This window comes from Molothrus ater, chromosome Z, assembly GCF_012460135.2.
Source record: "Molothrus ater isolate BHLD 08-10-18 breed brown headed cowbird chromosome Z, BPBGC_Mater_1.1, whole genome shotgun sequence".
Taxonomy (NCBI): domain Eukaryota; kingdom Metazoa; phylum Chordata; class Aves; order Passeriformes; family Icteridae; genus Molothrus; species Molothrus ater.
In genome coordinates this window covers 21301071-21321847 of record NC_050511.2, presented here as the reverse complement: position 1 = coordinate 21321847, position 20777 = coordinate 21301071, and the positions used below count along the sequence as shown (strand labels likewise).

Below are 20777 nucleotides of genomic sequence, written 5' to 3'. Positions count from 1 at the left end.
TAGGGTTCTTCATCTCTGAAACTTTTTCTGATCTTTTTGTCCTAGCTATGTGCACATATCTTTGTTTATTGACAATTACTCTCTAGATTTCATCATTTGAAATTTCTGCCTGTGACTAGTAATATTCAATCATCTGCTTTTGGCAAAATCCTGAGCAGTCATGTAAAGTTGGCTTCCTGAGCCATTAACTGCAAAAATAGAAGATTAAATACCTTTCAATTGCTCCTAGTGTGGGTGAACACTAACCAAAATATCTTTCGCTTTCTGATAATTTAAGTACATTCTAAGTAACAGGTCCTTTAGGTCACTGGCAAAGTTTACTTTTCTCAGAAGTGCCTGGATAGGCTAAGACAAATACAGTTACATTTAAAAAGTCTAAAAACCTTCAAATCATATAAGGTTGGCTAAACTTAGTCTTTCAAACATTTTTAACACTTCCTCAGTTAAAGTAAAACTAATGCTGCAACAGACTTTTTTTGTTTTACCACAGCTTCCCTTAATGGAGATTTCTAAATAGAAAAATAAAAGAACATGCTAAGATGGTATCAGGAACCTGTGATATTCAGAAACAGAAGTATGCAAATGGTTTCTCCCCAGAGTAGTTTTTTGTGTTGAGTGAAAGAGATATAAAACCATACAAATAAATAGTCAAAAATGTAAAGAGATAAAAAATAAGAAATTCAAAATCTTCCTTGAAATCAACAGGATTTGGACCCCTCCTCCCCCCACTGAAAACTTTCTCCTGTCAACACAAAATATTAAAGCCTCTCCCTAGAGCTTTTCTTCAGCACTCTATTTCATTCATCCTACGAAATATATATTTGGAAAGTATTCAATTTTTCAGTGAAGTAACAAAAATGCAGAGTGAAATTAACACAACATTTTAAAAAATCAAGTAATTAAGTAATTTTTCAGCAACAAAGCAATTTGCAGCTTTCCAAATTAGTTTTGAACTTTAGGTAGCTGTTTGGTAAAAAAAAAAAAAAAAATAAAAAGCAAGCTATTGTTGGGGGATGGGTAGGAAAAGAAAAGGAGGTGGCTTTTTTTTTTTTTTTGCAAATACGGTTTGTCAGTATCAGTAACACAATCATGAACTGACCACATTCTACAAACACTTTTTTTAAACTTTGATGTCTCCTATAATGAAGGAGGCATCAAAAATCTCTAACAAAGACCTCTACACTGACCCACTCTTAACATCACAGTCAGTTTTGGTTCCTGTGTTAGCCTGAGCATTTTATCAACCTTCATTAACCTCTCAAACACTTTCTCCTCTGTAGGTAAGTGGGATCTTGGTAGAAAATATCTCAAGCAAGTATTAAAGGGCAATAAGAGACATAGGTTTGCTTCAAGGATTGGCAAATGACTGATTACAGATAAAGTGGTCTTAATGATCTTAAAAGTTAAAGCATGGACACTATCTAAATACACAAGCTGTGTTATTGCTATCAGGACCAGGCATGACCTCTCAAAACAACCCTAAAACAAAATAAAGCCCAATCAAATAAAACAAACAAACAAACAGACAAAATCCCCAGAAAACAAAAACCAAAACCAACTAACCAAAAACCCCAAACACTACTAGTAAATCCTGAAATCAATAAAAAGCTACTTTCATTTAAATAGTTTCTTATTATGTCAGATGTGCATGAGGGTCCTGACCTGTTAAACAAGTTAGAGCTCACATAACAGCATGGGGAGGAAAAAAACCACTTGGCAGGTTGGAGATGGACAAAGAACCATCTGAAATTCAGCAAGGGCAAGTGCAGGGTCCTGCACCTGGGGAGGAACAGCCCCAGGCACCAGCACAGGCTGGGGCTGCCCTGCTGGGGAGCAGCTCTGTGGAGAAGGACCTGGGGGTCCTGGTGGACAAGAAGCTTCCATGAGCCAGAGTGTGTCCTGGTGGCCAAGAAGGCCAATGGTATCCTGGGGGCATTGGGAAGAGCATTGCCAGCAGGTGGAGGGAGGTGATCCTGCCCCTGTACTCAGCCCTGGTGAGGCCTCACCCGAGTGCTGTGTCCAGTTCTGGGCTCCTCAGGACAACAGAGACATGGAGCTGCTGGACTGGGTTCAGTGGAGAGTTGCAAAGGTGTTTAGGGAACTGGAACACCTTACTAGTGAGGAAAGGCAGGGAGAGCTGGGCCTTTTTACCATGGAGAAGAGGCAACAGAGAGGGGACCTTATCAATATATACAAATACCCTGAGGCCAAGTGTCAGGAAAATGGGGCCAGGCCCTTTTCTCTGGTGCCCAATGACACAACAAGAGGCAATGAGCATAAACTGAAACACAAGAATTTCCACCTGAACATGATGAAGAACTTCTTTACTGTGAGGGTGATAGAGTACACGAACATATTGCCCGGAGGGGCTGGGGAGTCTTCTTCCCTAGAGATACTCGAAATCTGCCTAGATGCAATCCTGTCTCACCTGCTTTAGGTGAACCTGCTAGCAGGGGATTAGAATAGATGAGCTTTAGAGATCCCTTCCAATCCCAACCATTCTGTGATATGTAGATAAAGCCCACACACCCCTGAGAACACCAGCTTTAGTTTTAACTATATTTTACTTAAATTCCAGACCAATGTGTAAAGTTGGCTTTGACTTCTGTTTGAAATATTTCTCTCATGAAGTTAATAAGGTCATTCTGTACTTAACACCATAAATCTGATTCAAGTTTTCTGTTTCCCATCAGATAAAGGAGAACTTGAAGGTTTTGTGATTGGTCTTTGTTTCAGCATGATACTCATTCTGGTTTTTGCACCTCTCACTTGCTCCCTGGTGATTAAAAGGTAAGGACAGAATATTGGCTGGAGTTGTTAGCAGCACTCTGTTTGCTTAGCTCTGAGTTTCATAACACTGGGCCTTTTATGTCATTAAATGCAACACAACTCAAAAAACCCACAATACCAAAGCCACCACAGTAATCTCACAGTGAGAGCAATTACAAGCCACTAAGCTAATTAAGCTATAAGCTAATTTAAATGGTAAAACAAATTTGTAAAAAATCTGTACTCTTTAGATTTTGGTTCCTTTATCTGACTACCTCCTGTCACAAACACTCTTAGAAAGAAACAGGACCATTTCTCACACTGGGATATATGCTACGTATATATAGATAAAGCATGCAGTTGATAAATTTTATCTAAGATGTTTCTTGCAAACACATTTGGATATTAAATTTATAAAGTATGCATATAAGCACATAATGACAAGGAGCAATAAATGAGTAGGAACAAGAGAGAATAATAAGGGTGACTATAAGATCTGGCAATGGTCCTCTTATTTTATGAAAAACTGGTTTCTGCAATAATAAAGTATTCACCCCCACATAATAATCTGAAGTACAATATCAGGCGCATACACTATGACTAAAAGGTTTGCATAGTAATGGGTTCCAATAATAATTTTCTGACAAACCTAATTGCATACAACCACGCATGTTACTATTTGGTGTCCTAGAACACTACTTTCCCTTTTTCTCTTCTTCACAAAGCACCAGCCTCAGAAGCTGAAAGCACAATTGCTGAAGGACCATTGGCACAACCTGTGGCTTGAGAGCCACACAGCATGACATAGCCTGCTTTAGCTTTAAACTCTTGTCCTTGCCACTGGGAAACAGACTCAGCCTTTTCATATTGTATTTTAAGTTGCACTGTGTCTGATACAACAGTTTTGGCAGGAACTTCTGAGACTTACCTACTTTTGACCTAGAGTAAACTTTGTTGTGTTCAGTATGAGACCACACCTCTTTGTCTGGGCCCAATAGGAAAGAGGAAAGGGGAAAAAATAAAACAAAACACAAAACAACCAGGCAGCACCCAGGAGCCCAGTGTAGCACTACAAAATAGTGCTTAAATTCGTACATTTGTAGTAATATTGAACATTTGAACTGAGGTAAAGGGTCCCAGTGATGCCCTCATCTCAATTGCCTTCTTGATTTGTAAGGATGGTGTCACCAGCCAGCCAAACAGCCATCTTCACAGGATCAGCAGGAGATTCATTAACTTTACAGCCACAGTTCTCACCTCAACCACAGCCTAAGCAGAGGCAAAGTATCCTAAAGCTAATGAAGTCTAGCTTTACTTTCAAAACTGAAAAATACTGAAGCCAACACAAAGGCAGAGTGATGGACTACCTAAAGTCTCAGCCTCTCTTACAGCTTTGTTGAGGCTTTTTTTATGGAGGTGAGATACTGTATGTGATAGCTCCCAGAAAGAGACAAACTCAAAACAATCAGGAAAGAGCAGGAATTGTGTTTCCTTAGAGCTTCTCCCAGACTACCAGCGCTGTTGCACAGGGGCTGAACGCAGCAGCATCTTGCTCTTTGTTTTCAGGGAAAAGAGAAGTTTTAAATCAAAGCCCAGGAGCAAATACTTACTAAATCAAGCTTTGTCTTGTATATCCCAAAGCCCTCAAGGAAGATGGAGGATTTGTGGAAATGATAAATTAGATGTATAGATTAAAAGTACAGAAAGAGACCACATTGCCAGTACTTTCACAGCTCCTTTGTCATTAAATAAGGATGTTAAACATCATTAACTCAGTATTTCAGTATAGACTACCAAGTTTGGTCATCAGCTTTTAATTAGCATTATGCTTAAATGTCTCTGTAGAACACCTTTTTTATGGTTACAAAAACGTCAATATGTTATGTATGAACAATAATTAATTTAAATGCATAGGAAATGTCAATCATCTAACCTGATGTTAAATGTAAAATACTTCTTTACAGGCTGAAAATATCATATTGGCGCAGTGTACCCACCCCAGGAAACAGCACTGCACTCCAAGATATGGTGAGTACTCTTCTGACAGCATAAAAAAAATACACAGGGGAGACCTTTGATTAATCTATAGTGCTAGTTATCTGTCCTTTCACACTTTACTCAAGAAAATGTCTAATATCAGCTGCTTGGAAGCCAGAGTAATATTCAAAATATAGGATGGGGATAGTTTCTATTTAGGCATAGGCCATATACACTTTAAAATTTAATAAAGGTCTCAGACTTTTTTTGAGTACATTGTAAAGCATTTTTAAAGACATGATCCTTAAAAGAACAAATCAAAGCCTAATGGAGGTAGATGGAGTCTAAAGAGAGAAATTCAGAGGTTTTTTGGCCATCTGGACAAAATTTCATGGGACAAGCCAATTAAACCTGAAGCATCTTCATTATTTTCCTTACCATAAAATGAAGTGCCATGAAGTCTAACCATTAACCATTCAGTTTTTACCAACTCAAACTGATTATTAAGTACAAGTTGTTCAAAATACAAAGTAGTGAATTGTGGCCTAATTCCAGAGAAGTCTAATGAGAGTGGCCATGTAACATGGTCTTTTCTGAAGTCTGCTCGTCAGCTTGCCTCCAAAGCAATCCAGGGGCTCTGTCTGGCAGCTGGTGGCTGTCGGAGGAGCACCTACTTACCCTACAGGCACCAAGGTTCAGCAGCATGCTCACATCTTGCCCACAGCTTTTCCCTTTATTTTGGTAAGTATACCTGAATTTCAGCACTAAATAAGCAGGAAAATCAGCTGTTAGGAAAAAATACAGCTATTAGAATCAACTGCTGGAGACCATAATATCCACTTTTGCCTATTAGTGGATTTATTTATATCTTCACCTTCTTGCCTTCCCACTTTAGCAACCCAATTGCAGCAAGATTTCTGCAGCAGTTTTGGTGACATCTGATACTAAAAGTCCTCCTTTTAGAACACATAAGTTTATCTCCTAAGTCTCAGACCACCTATGATTGTGTCTTTGTATCAGGAATTACTACTGCTTTCCTTTATAAATCTCTTTTTCTGGAAGACTTGAACTTAAGGTGGCACTTGACAATCTAGTAGTTCCTCTCACAAGCTTTAACAAGCAGACTTCTATCTCATCAAATTTTGGGCATTGGCTAGGTAGGTATCTACTGTCCAGAACTGGGATACAGAGTGAAGTAATCAGAGACAGTATTTCAGAAGACCCTGATAGTCTGCTGATAATCAGAAGTTTTGCTGAAACATTGCTTCCTGCAACAGAATTTTCAAATTCCAGATCAGGACTTCCTCACTTGCACCTAAATGCAGCTAAAGAAGCAATGAGTTCAGAGCTCATCATCAGGTAGCCATTTTGCAATGAAGAAATGCAAGTGAAACACGCTGAGACTGCATGCTATAGAAAGGACAAGTAGGTTTTATGAACCACAGTGCCATTTTGACATAAAATGCATAAAAGCAAAATATCTTAATTAAAAATGCCTTTAACTTTTCCTGCAGAAGCAAAGCAACTGTCAAAGAAAATGAAGTTTGTATTAACCATTCCTGGTAGAGAATATTGTAATGTTGATAACATGTTAGACACAAAAATACCAGATACCAGATAACTGTTTAGGAGAAAGCAGAAAAAGCACTATGTCAGGAGACAGTACAATAAACAGTTTATCAGATATATTGTCTAGAATTAATTTGGTATTCTGAACAATTAATGAACTGTGGAGAAAGGTATTCCCCAAATAGGTATGGCAAAACAGGGGCAGGGAGCAAATCTTGCTATATTCTGTACATTCATTTGATTTCTAGTTGTTCCAAGACTGAACCACATCAGTTTAGTTGAGCAACTTACCAACTCTTGACAAAAAATAGAAAAATAATCCAAAAAAGACAACAAGACAACTTGTTGTCCAGTATTACTGGGATTACTTAACAAAATATCAGTCATACATCCCATGGTACAGAGCAGCAGGAAGAACTGAAGACACTTTCATTACAGAGACAAGGAAAATGAACTGTGGGGAACTAAAATGTCAGTCAGTCACCCAAACCAGTCTCCTATTCTTCATACATTGTTGTTGTTCTATTATTTCTCTAGAGTCTCATAATGATATTCTCAGACTTCTAAAGTCTATACCTCTCTGGTGTATTCTCATGGCTGCAGATCTTCACTGACTCTTTCTGCTGCATGCTGTTCTCTCTCAGGTCAGGGGTCTTCTAAGGCTCTCCCTGACTGGCTAACCCACCCCCTTTTATCCCAGTTATCTTCATTGGTTACAGCTGCAGCCCAATTAAGGACATCGCAGCTGCAGCCCATCAAGGACAACCGGGACCTCCCGGGGCAAAGCCTCTATAATACACTTCTTCTACTATATTTCCCCCTTTTCTTTTACTTAAGTTAACAGTTGTACAGATGTTCAATTACAATACATACATTTCTCTATGACTTACAGGCTATGTAACACTCATATTTTCTCATGACTCACAGGCTATGTATAACTTACATAGCTCTTTGTTCAAAGGCCATACTCTTTCACAGCTCTTTGACTCAAAGGCTATGTTCTGTCGCAGCTCTTGGCTGCCACAGCTCTCGGCTGTCTTATCTTTTGCTAACTATCACGTCGGGGTCACCAATGTTGTTGTTCTACTATTTCTCTAGAGTCTCATAATGATATTCTCAGACTTCTAAAGTCTATACCTCTCTAGTGTATTCTCATACCTGCAGATCTTCACTGACTCTTTCTGCTGCATGGTGTTCTCTCTCAAGTCAAAGCTCTTCTAAAGCTCTCCCTGACTAGCTATCCCGCCCCCTTTTATCCTAGTCATCTTCATTAGTTACAGCTGCAGCCCAATTAAAGACATCGCAGCTGCAGCCCATCAAAGATAACTGAGACTTCTGAAGCAAAGCTTCTATACAGATATTTAAATACATTTCTTCTACTATAATACATAGCCAAGATTCTTCAAAGATGCTTCTTCTTCTTTGCCTATTGCCTCTTTCAGACAGAATCCTAGCATTGCTATGTTGTTTAGAAAAGACCTCCATGATCATTAAGTCTAACCATTAACCAGTTCACCAATGATCCATGTCTCCAGCTGACACAGGAAGACTTTTTCCAAACACTTTCAGGGATGGTGAATCCACCACATCCCTGGACAGCCTGACCACCCTTTTAGAGAAGAAATTCTTCCTAATATCCAATCTAAACCTTTCCTGGTACAACTTGAGGCCATTTCCTCTCATTCTTTCACTTGTTACCTAGGCAAAGAGACTAACCTCCACCTGGCTACATCCTCCTTTCAGGCAATTGTAGGGAGTGATAAGGTCCCCCCTGAGCCTCCTTTTTTCCAGGCTGAGCACCTCCAGCTCCCCACTGGACTTGTGCTCCAGACCCTTCCACAGCTCTGTTGCCCTTCTCTGGACACAGTGCAGTACCTCAAAGTCCTTCCTAAACTGCAAGCTCAGCACTGGACAGGATTCCAGGTGTGGCCTCAGCAGTGCCCAGCACAGGGGGACAATCCCTGCCCTGGCCCTGCTGGCCACAGCATTGCTGATCCAGGCCAGGATGCCATTTGCCTTCTAGGCCACCTGGGCACAGCCTGGCTCATGTTCAGCTGCTGTCACCAGCACCCCCAGGTCCTTTCCAGCCACTCTGCCCCAGCCTGTGGAGCTGCCTGGGGTTGTTGTGACCCAAGGGCAGGACCCAGCACTGGGCCTTGTTGAACCTCACACCATTGGCCTCAGCCATGATCCAGCCTGTCCAGATCCCTCTGCAGAGCCTTCCTGCCCTCCAGCAGATCAGCACTCCCACCCAGCTTGGTGTCACCTGCAAACTGATTGAGGGTGCCCTCCATGAGATCATTGGTGAAGGTATTAAACAGGACTGGCCCCAGTACTGAGCCCTGGGGAACAGCACTGGTGACTGAACACCAGCTGGATGTAACTCCACTCACCACCACTGTCTGGGCCTGGCCATCCAGGCAGTTTTTTTACCCAATGAACAGTGTAACTGCCTAAGCCAGGAGCAGCCCATTTATTCAAGAGAATTCTGTGGGAAATGGTATCATATGCTTTACTAAAGTCCAGATAGATATAAAACCTATTTCAGATTTGGTAGCTTTGGAATTTGGGCTGCTCATCATAAAAAAATATGATAATGAACATTCATATCATACAGATTTTTATTCAAAAAAAGGCAGAAGTTAACCATGTAGTGATGTCTACTTATCCCATTACAAGAGAAAAAGAGAGAGATTTTATTTGGTATTCCTGAGACTTCAAAGAACAACATTCTAATTTCTCAGTCAGATCACAACTTGTAAGAAGAAAGAAAATAAAAAACAATGCACACTTACTTATTTCTTGCAAAAAAACCCGGTGTAAACAAATATAGAGCAGGTGGGGACAGGGAGGCAGGGGGGGAAGGAAAGAAAAATGTCTAATAGCTATACCAGCCTGCCCATAATTTAAAAACCATTATGGCAAACACAGAATAATCTAGGAGGAAAATAAGGAAGCTTGGTTTTACCAACTGTTCTCCATTTAACCATCCAGAATTTGCAAAAAACTTATTACCCCAGGTATACTCAGATCACAGCATGGCATGAAGTTAAATAACAAACTGTTCATAGCAGCTGACAGCTTAATTTTTTCTGGCTGCTGTTCAAATTTCTGCCTTTTTACAGTAATATATTTGCTAAATTTTTTGAAAGCTGTGTTCTCAGAACAGCACATCATGAGGCTTACATTTTATCATCACTACTTTTGGTGTAAAGTAAATATAAAAGCAAGAAAAACTGATTAAATACTATGGGACCAGACAAGATGGTCCTTTAAATTAGGTATTTTCAGTCATATTTCGAAAACCAAAAATGAGCTAAAATGGATTAATTAGCATATTATTCTTTTTTCTTGCTTTCTCCCACAGACTAATTGGAAACATGTTTCAAGGTCACTGCTTCAGGCCCTGTCAGACAATGATACCACCAGCCTTTTTGTCATAGAGCATGAATCAAAGGTTCCTCTGACCCTAGATCTCTCCACAGATGGTGGAGAAGACAACAAGCATGGCACCTGCCAGTCAGAAAAACCTAGCAATAGCATAGACATGAGTCCAAGACATGAAGAAATCCCTGCAGAAGCAGTGACAAGTGAAGAAGACACCATTTCCACAGAAGTACCACTCTTGAGTGACTATGCCAGCATGGAGTTTAGTCAGAAAGCCCTGATGGGTCTGGCAGTGAGCACACCTGAAAGAACTGCTCATCCTTGTCTGAAAATGGAACTAAGCAGTAAGCCAGCACAAACTGTGCAGAAGGTTTTGTTTGCTTCCCAGGACTACCTCAAACAAAGCCAGGTGGTACTTCTGCCATCTGGACCAAATTTCATGGGACAAGCCAATTAAACCTGAAGCATTTTCATTATTTTCCTTACTATAAAATGAGGCTCCAAATCTTGTTGTACTTCAGTGGAGCCACAAGGACCATATGGGACAGTGAGCTTGTGACAATAGTTATCTCTACTATAGTAAGTTTCCTTGGTGAAATAGATTGATTGTATTATAAGATTAGCTATTTCACCACGGTCATCCAGTGGAAAGTCCACCTTCACACAGGCAAATCTTTTAGGGACTTACATGAAAAATCTTTCAGTAAAGTACCTCTTGCTTGATATTTTGTTCCAGGGCATTCAGGAGCCATTCAAGGCTTCCACTCTAAGCACAATGTCATTGTAGATATCAGAAAAATTCTCTACTAACTATGACTAGCTTCAGATCTGATTTTCAGATCCAGTAAGTTCTTTCCAAAAAAAAAAAAAATTCCAGCAAAAGTATCCACTGCTTCAAAGATCTCCAGTTGGTCAAAGCTGGTCACAGAAATTAGTGTAAATCTTTCAAATTAGGAATCTAAACTTTGCTTATTGATCCATGTAAAATACCATTAGTGCTTTACATTTCAGAACTTTACACCTTTAGTCATTGTAGACAAATAGTGCTGTGTAAGTGAAGATGATAATAAGTTTCATTAACAGTATTGGAGTTGTTACTTGTATAAAATTAAGGCTATTTCCTCCTACAATTACCCATACATTCAGAAAAACCCATCCATAATTTGTGATGAGGTGTAACTGCAGATATATTTTCACACTGCGATGACAATAACTGTTAAACAGATTTCAGGAGCTGAACAGGTACCCATTTCAAGTACCCATACCTCCAAAGATTGCATGGAAGAGGAGCCACTGGAATACAGGGGATAAAAGGGTCTTCCTCAATATGCTTTCTATGCAACTCCATCATGTATCCCCACAATGCAAGGAGTCTGAACCATATTCAGGCTTACAAGAGTTTCTCAGTCATGAACTCTCCAAGCATTAATAGTCTGCACTTATTGTAGAAGACCCAGTTTATTGTTGTTGTCTCAAGTTTAAGGAACATTTTATTAAAATTGCTTTGTGGAGAAAGAAATTGATCAACTGTTTCATAAGCACCAGAGAATCCATAGATGGACATTTAAAAAAAATTTCTCATTAAAAGTGAAGGATGATTGGCATTCACACAAATATTTCCACTCATACTAGCCAGCATGAATTATAGAATAGCCATGCTCTTAAAAACTCAGAGAAATTCCATATCCCCACTTCATTAATTCAGTGCGAATCCAAACCAAAACCTAGTTTATTTATTTTCCTTATTTATATTCACTCTCTCTTTAACTATATCTCTCTATATCTGTTAAGACTGCCAGGAACAAACCTGTATTTCACTGTGGGTTATGCATTGTATTTTTTCTTACCACTTAAAATTCATTCTTGTCCCACAAAGCAATGTGCACTCATAGCTGTTAAATCTTGCAATTGAAACAAGGGGTAAGAGAAGCACTCCCTAGAGACTGCACAACTTTGGACAGTCTTTTAAATATCTTTCTTCTTTTTCTGAACTTTAATCTGGTGGCTTTGCCTAATTGAATTTAAGAGAATGCAAATGATCCTGCTATTAGTGGAGCTATTTTTACTGGTAATATCAAGTGGTGTTATTGAAATGCTGTTACAGACAATGAAGTCCTGATATATAATCTTTATCAAGTAGTCATAATTTGTCCTTTTCCAGAATATAAGAATTATCCATGCTCATTACTTACAGTATTTCTTTCATTTCTGGCCAAAGAAACTTATTTTCCTAGTGCTTACCTTCAATAGCTTTACTCATCCCTGTAAACACCAAATTCTTCTTTTTGTACTCTGCACCTAACAAACCAATACGTATTATTCTGTTATGGATAAATATGTATAAAGTAAGCAAGTAGAACCAAACCAAAGCCTTGTAAGCTGTTCCAGTACATGAAACAGTCTTGATACATGAAACTCAAGAGACAGATTGGGCTTTTAACCTGGTTGATTATCAACTCCGCTCTACTAGCCATTGTCTGGCATCTTATTACAGAAAATTCATACAGCAGAACAGGAGAGTTGTACTAGAACCACCCATGGATATTAAATAGAAGGTATAGATGTATTGTACTTTCAGTTATAAAGTTCAAAATATATGTAATTCTTAATTGATCTCAATATTTGCACAACGGCCATAAACAGTACATTTGGGGGAATAAGAGATACATATAAAATCCTGGTGTGGAGATTGGAAATAAATTCAAAACTCATCCCATTATGATGTATACTTTGAGAGCAAAGAAAGAACCTTTTATGTGGAGAGAAATAGAAAAGTACATTTACTAAATACTTTCATGCAGCCAAAAAGGAGGTTTAGTTGGAATAATGTACTTACTCTGTGACACAGGATTAGGAGACATACCATGTTCAGGTCTGCAGGTTAGAGAAATATAGATGTCTGTGGTATTTGGTTTTGGTTGGCTCTCCTGTGGAGATTTTTATTTCAGTTAGAAGGGTCCTACAACAATTATCTAGTTATACTCTCTGACCTCTTCAGGCAGTTTAAAAAACAGTGACTGCAGAGGCCTTTTTACACAAATAAACATGTAAGATACTTTATTCCATGTGCTATAGTACTGTTCAAGTGGTTAGTGTAGTGTTCTAAGCATCAATATTCTTAGCTTCAATATATGTTATGTTGTGTGAAATTGCAGATATGAAAGCTCAGGACCACAAAAGACAAGGTATTTTATAATTAAATTTTTGCTGCTTTTTCACTGTCAGTATAGCTCTGGATGATTACTGTCAGCATTAGTGAGAATTTAGACATGGTGAAAGCTTAGACAACTGTAGACCTGGAAGCACATCATCATCATCGTGATTTATAGCATGGGATTGCATTATACTGCAAGTTTACAGTACTTTATCATTCTATATTTACAGAGAAAGGAAAGTAATACTCAGTCTCTAATACAGCACAAAGCTAGGTTAGTATACATGTATTTTTCTGGTATGCAGAGTAGATGTTTTTCTTGCATGAGGAGTTTTTATTATTTTTAATTTTTCATTATATTTTTAATTTAGTGCTTAAAGTCAGACTACACTGCAGTAGTTAGCTCTGAAAATTAACACTGTATCAGAGACAAAACAAACAAGGACTCACGCTGGAACAGGAGATTGCAGCAACGACAATACTGTAGAGGTTTATTCTGCATTAGTTAACAAGTGAATAATAATGTCTACCAAATATCTACAAATTCCCCCAGAATCTAAGCCTTTAAGCTTAGAGCCTTAACCCTTAGAGCCACTTTTATGGCACAATAGTGTCTGCATTTGAGCAGAGCTGTCTGGAAAGCAGAGAACACAGGGGTATCCTGTCAACTCAAGTCAACTATAGTTATTGCTACAAAAATTGTCAAATAATGAAGCCCTTCATGAAAGACCTCTGGTTACAGAAGATACTCTTGGCTCAGTGTCACAGGTTCTTGGCTTGCCCGTTTCTCTCACTCAATGGCACTATGTGTCTGCTGCCTGAATGAGGTTAAATGTATTCTGGTACAATGTGGATGGAATTTGTATGATCCTGGGTAATAAAACTTGTGACACCTTACACCACTCACTTTGAGCACTGTTTGTAGAAGACTGCTAAGACAAATCCATGCCAGTGGTGTGGGATGGGAATAATCTTATCCTCATACCTATTTCAATTCTACAGCAAAAGAACCAGCTTGATAATAAAACTAAAAACAACCTGCTGTGCTAGAAATGGTCATTCCCATCACCCATCCTCAGAGACCCCTCCAGTGCTTCAGAGAATCACAGGATCACTGAGGTTGGAAATGACCTTTAGGATTGAGACCAACTGCAAACTTAATACTGCCAAGCCCACCACTAAACCACATCCTTAAGTGCCTCCTGGGATGGTGACTTAACCAGTTCCCTGGGTAGTGTGTTCCAAGGATTGACAACCCTTCCTGTGAAGAAATGTTTCCAGATATTCAATCTAACTCTCCCTTGGTGCAACTTGGGGCCAATACTCTCACCCTGTCACTTGTTATCTGTAAGAATATGTAGCATCCCATGAACTCTCCCCACTTGGTCAATCCCCAAGCCCTCAGCCCTGGAAACATTAACTACTTACCACAGAGTCATCCCTCCCAAAGGAAAAAAACAGACTCCCCCATGGTCTTGGTGTCACAACTTCCTCCGGTTTCTCATTCCCCTGTCACTGGCTTGGTACCCCTGGTGGCCACTCCTGTTCCCCTGGAAGCCGGGCCCCTCTGCCTAGCCCTCAGCTCTGCCCCCGACCCCTTCCCCTTTATAAACTGACTGCTCCACGGGGTTCATCCTCTTTCCCTGGGTTTGCCCTTCAGATACTGTGTTATTCTGCTGGAATAAAATCTTGCAAAAGAGCCTTTCTTGCTTCTATTGCTGAGCCAGCTGCAATGAGTGTTGAGTGGAGGTTTGACTGCATTGCCTGAATGTTAACTCAGCTTGCCTTTTGACAGGAGAAGCTTGCTGGGGACAAGAGATAGGCAGCAGCACCTACCACTTTAACACCCACATTTTTAAGAATATACTGACCCTCATCTCACTGCAACATCCTCACAGACAGTTGTAGAGAGCGACAAGATCCCTTCCCTGAGCCTCCTTCTCTCCAGGCTAAACATCCCCAGCTCCCTCAGCCACCTCTTATAAGACTTATGCTCTAACTTCCTTCCACAAAGCTTTCCCCAAGCAAATGGGTGGCCTTATTACTTTATCAGAATGAACCCACTAAGGAAGTACTCTGGACTTGTTGAAGTGGCAGACACAGGAAGGACAAAGAAAAGTTCTGAAGAATGATGGGCAAAGCTACAACCATCACTGTCAGGAAAACAGATTAAATGGGTCCAGGTCCTTACTGGAGACACTGGAGCCTAGGTAAACTGGAGAGTAGCAAACATGCTATTTTACCTGAAAATTTACAGGCTGCAGACAGTTTTTCATAGATTCATAGTTTTTCATAGATTGCTAGCACAGAAATGGATAAGAGAACAATAAACAAAAACATATCAGAACAGTATGTATTCTCTGGCCTTTCCTAAACAGTAATTTGGGCATGGGCCAGAGAGTGGTGGTGAATGGTGCAGCATCCAGCTGGGAATCAGTCACCAGTGGTGTCCTCCAGGGATCTCTGTTGGGCTCAGTCCTGTTTACTGTCTTTTCTGATGATCCAAATGAAGGGATTGAGTCTGCCACAGCAAATTAGCAGATGACACCAAGCTGGGTGTGAGTGTTGATCTGCTGGAGGGTAGGAGGGCTCTGCAGGGAGACATGGACAGGCTGGATAGATGGGCTGAGCCCAGCAATCTGAGGTTTAACAAGACCAAGTGCCAGGTCCTGCACTTTGGCCACAGCAATTCCCTGCAGTGCTACAGGCTGGGGACAGAGTGACCGGACAGGGGCCAGGCAGAAAGGGATCTGGGGGTGCTGGTGACAGTGGCTGAACATGAGCCAGGCTGTGCCCAGGTGGCCAAGAAGGCCAATGGCATCCTGGCCTGGATCAGCAATGCTGTGGCCAGCAGGGCCAGGGCAGGGACTGTCCCCCTGTACTGGGCACTGCTGAGGCCACACCTTGAATGCTGTGTCCAGTTCTGGGCCCCTCAGTTTAGAGAGGATGTTGAGATACTCAGACAGGTCCAGAGGAGGGCAACAGAGCTACGGAAGGGTGTGGAGCACAAGTCTGAGAAGGAGCAGCTGAGGGAGCTGGGGGTGTTTAGCCTGGAAAAAAGGCTTAGGGGAGACCCTCAGTGCTCCCAACAACTGCCTGCAATGACGATGCCATCAGGTGGGGGTTGGTCTCTTTTCCCAGACAACCACGGACAGGACACAGCCTCACGCTGTTCCAGAGGAGTTTAGGCTAGACACTAGAAAAAATTTCTTCACAGAGTGATTGGGCCATGGAATAGGCTGCTGAGGGAGGTGGTGGAGTCACTGTCCCTCAAGGTGTTTAAAAAAAGGCTGGATGTGGCACTCAGTGCCATGGTTTATTTCATAAGGTGGTATTAGGTCATAGGTTGGAGTTGATCTCCAAGGTCTTCTTCAACCTACTTGATTCTGTAATTCTCTAATTGCTACTGTTAAACTTTGCTAGTAGTGAGTGGTCCAAGCCAAGGTACTCAGCAATCAGCAATCATCGGCTTTCTTCCAAGTTCTAATTAAATAACCATTCTGGCATTCGTTTCACATGTGTGGCTACTGGGTATGATCAGAATTAGGATCCATAGGATGCAATAATGCCTTTTGGCATTACAGCTGCGGTTGCATGTTTAGTATCTGGTGGTTTAGTGGGTTACACAGTCTTGAAATTAACTTGGCCACTGTGACTTCTGTGTATTATTTTCAAGTGCTACCTACTCACTTTTAGAAAGGAAGCTACATGTGTTTCTGCAACTTTTAATTGTCACAGCTGTGTCAAAGAAGCTATAATTTCCAATGCCCACACAACATCCTACGCAAAGACTGCATTGTAGCTTTTCAATACAACAAGGGTGAGAACCTCATTGTTTAAAAAAAAATAGCATTTAGTCACATTGAAGTTCTAACTAATTGTGCTGGGTCATATGAATGTTCTTCCAATGCTGCAAAGCATTTATTAAAAAATTAAAATGAAATTTACATTGAATGCACTGGCTCAATGAAAACTAACATTACTATTAAGGATCCCACTATGAAAAAGAATATAAATATTTCCACTAATAACTAAGAGATTTTGTGAATGTTGAGAAAGTCTCTAGCTCCAAAACCAGTGAAAATAATCGAGTAGCATGTGATTCCAGTAGCATGTGAACATTGTTTCAGTGTTCATTCAACCTTCATCAGAAGATCCTCTGGATTTCACAAAAATAAGTAAGAAAAGCAAAGGTGTAATAGTACACTCAAATTCACCATATATAGGCTGTATCTCCATTGGAATGCTTGAGGAGTCTGCAGTTCCAAAAAAGGTTGTGTGTGTAATCATAAATCCATGATACAATTGCTTTGAAGCCATTTGCTCTAAGAATGTTTCTTTATCTAGTATTTTTTAAGCATCAGGGTTTCTCCTGTTTCTATATTTGTCTATTTGCAGCTGCAGAGTTTGAAGTGAACTTTTTAAAATCCTCAATCCACCAAATCTTTTACTGACAAATAGTCAATGTGTTTTGTTTGTAATACTGTATGTGACTAATTTTCTATTCTCCAGTATGCTGATCCTAGGACACAGAGAAATAACACTGGAGACCCAGTCACAAGCATAAAAGAATGGATTTTCCACTTCTAAGGACAGTTTTGTTTTGGGTTTGTTTGTTGTTTGGTTTTTTGGGTGGGTTGTTTAGTTTGGTATTTTTTTAATAATATTGGTTGGTTATTTGAAAGCTTCAAGGAGCAAAAAGCATGGATGCAGAGAACAAGCGATGAAAGACACACTGGTTCTATTTCTCCTTACACCCCTCCACTTGCATTGTCTTTCCTTCCAGCACCCAATGTGTCTTGGAAAGGCACCAGCTGTGCTGCCCAGGTGGCCCAGTTTTGCACACTGGCATGATGGTACTCCGCCAAATGCCATGTTACAGAATCTAACCCTACAGGTCCCATTCCTTTTCTTCACTGGCAACACTCTCATTGCAATCATAAACTGCATTGCAGCAAGGACTACAGAGTTCTGATTTACTTAATTTTCTCCTTGGATTAAATAAAAGCACCATCCTGCTGTCAGGCATTCTAATTTACTTCCCCACCTCCAAAAGAAATAGTTGAAACACATTTCATCAATTAATTGTTAAATGTAAACCTCCAACATGCATCAGCCTTAGTCCTTGAGTGTTGGTTCAAGGCACCTGGTAATGAACTGGGCATAAAATCAAAGTCAAAACAAACCTCTTTCAGATTTGACTAAAAAGGCCCAGCTACTTGTACATGGAGTATCTCCTATTAATGTGTAAGTAGGTACATCACTTTCCAGTGCATTTTGGCAGACTACTATTGCATTAGACTACAAAGTTAGCAGAGGTAGGGTACTGAAGATAGTGGTGTTTTGCAGTAGGCTGGCTGCAAAAAGCTGGTAGCACACTCAGTGTCTAAATATCCAGTATGTCAAACACTACCTGAAATCTTACTGTGATAGTTCAGGAGGGGGTGCTCCAGCACCGAGTTTTACACTGCAGTGCAGCATAGCCCAACTCCCAGAAGATGCTCTTCCTACATCAGCTGTCACACTTGTACTTTCTGAAATTCCAGGACTAATTCTGGCTTAAATATTTTTGTTTCTACACTGCAATCCCCTCAACAATCCTTCAGGGGCTTGAAGCTTTCTTGGAGGTTTCTCTCTTGGGTCATACAACTAGCCTGTGTTCTCAGCAATAAAGATAATGCTTTCAAAATAATGTTCTGCAACAGCAAACCCAAAGCTGATCTGGCAATTCTTGGTAAATGATACACAGAACCATTACTCTCTCTATTTGCAGTTATTAGCTGCTGTTGGAATAGTTACAGATCTGACAGAAAATTATTTTAAAAAGTAGTAGGATTTATATGTTTTATTATCACCTACTGAATTACAACTGTTCTTACAACTATAAATAATTTCCCATAGTAAAAATTATCAAAGGAATCTGATTTACTAGAATGAATTAACTTACCCATTACTGGCAACCATTTTTCATCCAGCCATAAAAGCACCACAAATGCCCATTTCTAACGCATTCAGTGCAAAGCAATGACCCAGGTCTAACACTTTCCTCATCAAAAGATTCTGAAGTCCACTTCCAGGTAATTAATTCAGTATTGACACACTTTGACTGAACAGAGTAGAGTACTCCAAGTTCTGATATAAAATTAGTAGAGTTGAGAACTAAATAAGTAAATTTTAGAGGGAAATCATCCATGGCAATAAATTGACACGTAGTTAGTGTCAGAGCTCTGCTTGAACTCCTGATTCGCACTTTGATATAGTCTTCTATACAGTCACATTCACTAACTTACTGTTTGCAAGTGAAACACTCTCTCTGGTGAAACTTTAGTAGTTTCTTGTTCAAAGAAAATCCCCTTCTCAGAGACGGGATTCAGAAGGCTCTTCTGTAACTAAAGAATGATGATATATTCAGTTACTTAACCCCTTATCACCTTTCCTGTAACACTCTCCTCAGTATCAGTACAACAGACTTACTTTCAAAGCACTTGACTCTGGAGCAGATAAAGCCTATTACAGAAAAGAAAAAAAAATAGAGAAAATTTGCACAGCCATGTGTTGTATCTCATCTAAATTTAGTGGAAGTGAGTTTATGACACCATTAGAACTTTGGGACATTATTTATTTATGAAAAGAACAACAATGTACTAGCATTTCACATTTCTTTACGTGTACCACTTTCATAGTTGCTTCATTAATGCAAAAATATACTCTACCAACATAGCACAAGTTTGGTTACCTATTAATTTAGAATACCTACATTATTAACAGAAATATCAAACTTCGAGAAGGAAAATAGTACCTTTTGCTGCTGTGGTGCTTAGGTTCCTCAGGTATTCCTGAATCCAGACTGTGATGGGTGTGATATGTATGTAACAAATTGGACAGAGCTCGTGTGTCAGTCGGGAAAATACCAGAAAGGACCCACTGATAGGCTACATAAACTGTGAATATTAAATTCCACTCCTGACCTTTCTGGGCCAAATCAGTCATCCCCTTGATCGTTATGTAAATGACAGCTTTTCAAAGTAGCAACTTCTAAATGGCCCATGATTTACTCATCAGTGCAGCAGCGGTTCTAAATCTTTGCACTAAAGAACAGAGTAACGATTTCCAAGAAAGCCAGTTAACTGGCAGCCTCATTAAGGCTATCTATCAAGAACTGCATGAAAGGGAGATGAAATTATTCTTTTACCATTACTGACAAACCTTTCAGGCCAAAAAAGACATATATAGCCTTTTCAATGGAAAAAGAATGATTCCATTAGCAACTACTATAGAATACACTTCATACACCAAAAATTTCTGATCTCCCATCAAATTCGGCACTGGATGAACATAAAAAATGTAACAAAAATTTTAAAAAAGGTGTAAGCTAAAACTTTCCAGAATAGTACAAATAGCTAAAATCTAATTTTTGCTGTCCATGTTCTCCTGTATTAGGCCTGACAATCTTAAAACTGACTTGTCGTGACAATTTAAAAAAAAAATTGCCCTCTTGGATAGTAAGAGTTCAGATGTTCAGAAAACAAGCTTAAGTAGGAAGATAGCTTCTCAACTGTAGTATTTAAACAATACAGAACTGAAGTGTTAACAGCCGTATATCCTCAAACTAGAGGGAAAGTATCTGCCTCCACATATTGAGCAGTTTATTAAGCTGCATTACATTGAAGACAATACAAAAGAAACCCTTGTGCTAACATGTTCATACCTTGCAACAGGACTTACCTACAAATGAGGCAGTCTTGAATTAAAAAGTGTGGTTCTCTTATATTAAAAAAAATCCTTTTGTACAGTGCTTTTCGTTTTCAATCTAATTTTAATTACACTTTTCAACATATAAAAATAAAGCTAAACTACAAGCAGAAAACTTGTTCATGTATTAGCAAACAAAATTAAATTTCAGATTATCTTTAGGCTCTAG

The 20777-nt window shown here is 39.6% G+C and overlaps 1 protein-coding gene across 1 annotated transcript in view; it reads left to right on the top strand.

The window, feature by feature from the left end:
* The window catches only part of LOC118699517 (interleukin-6 receptor subunit beta-like), a 29796-nt gene extending 19235 nt beyond the window's left edge, over positions 1–10561 (top strand). Inside the window, exons 13-15 of the mRNA XM_036403570.1 lie at positions 2694–2790; positions 4734–4797; positions 9683–10561. Coding sequence (XP_036259463.1) covers positions 2694–2790; positions 4734–4797; positions 9683–10159 — 638 coding nt within the window. The 3' untranslated portion in view covers positions 10160–10561. The remainder of the gene's footprint in view (positions 1–2693; positions 2791–4733; positions 4798–9682) is intronic.
* Positions 10562–20777: the final 10216 nt, after the last annotated feature.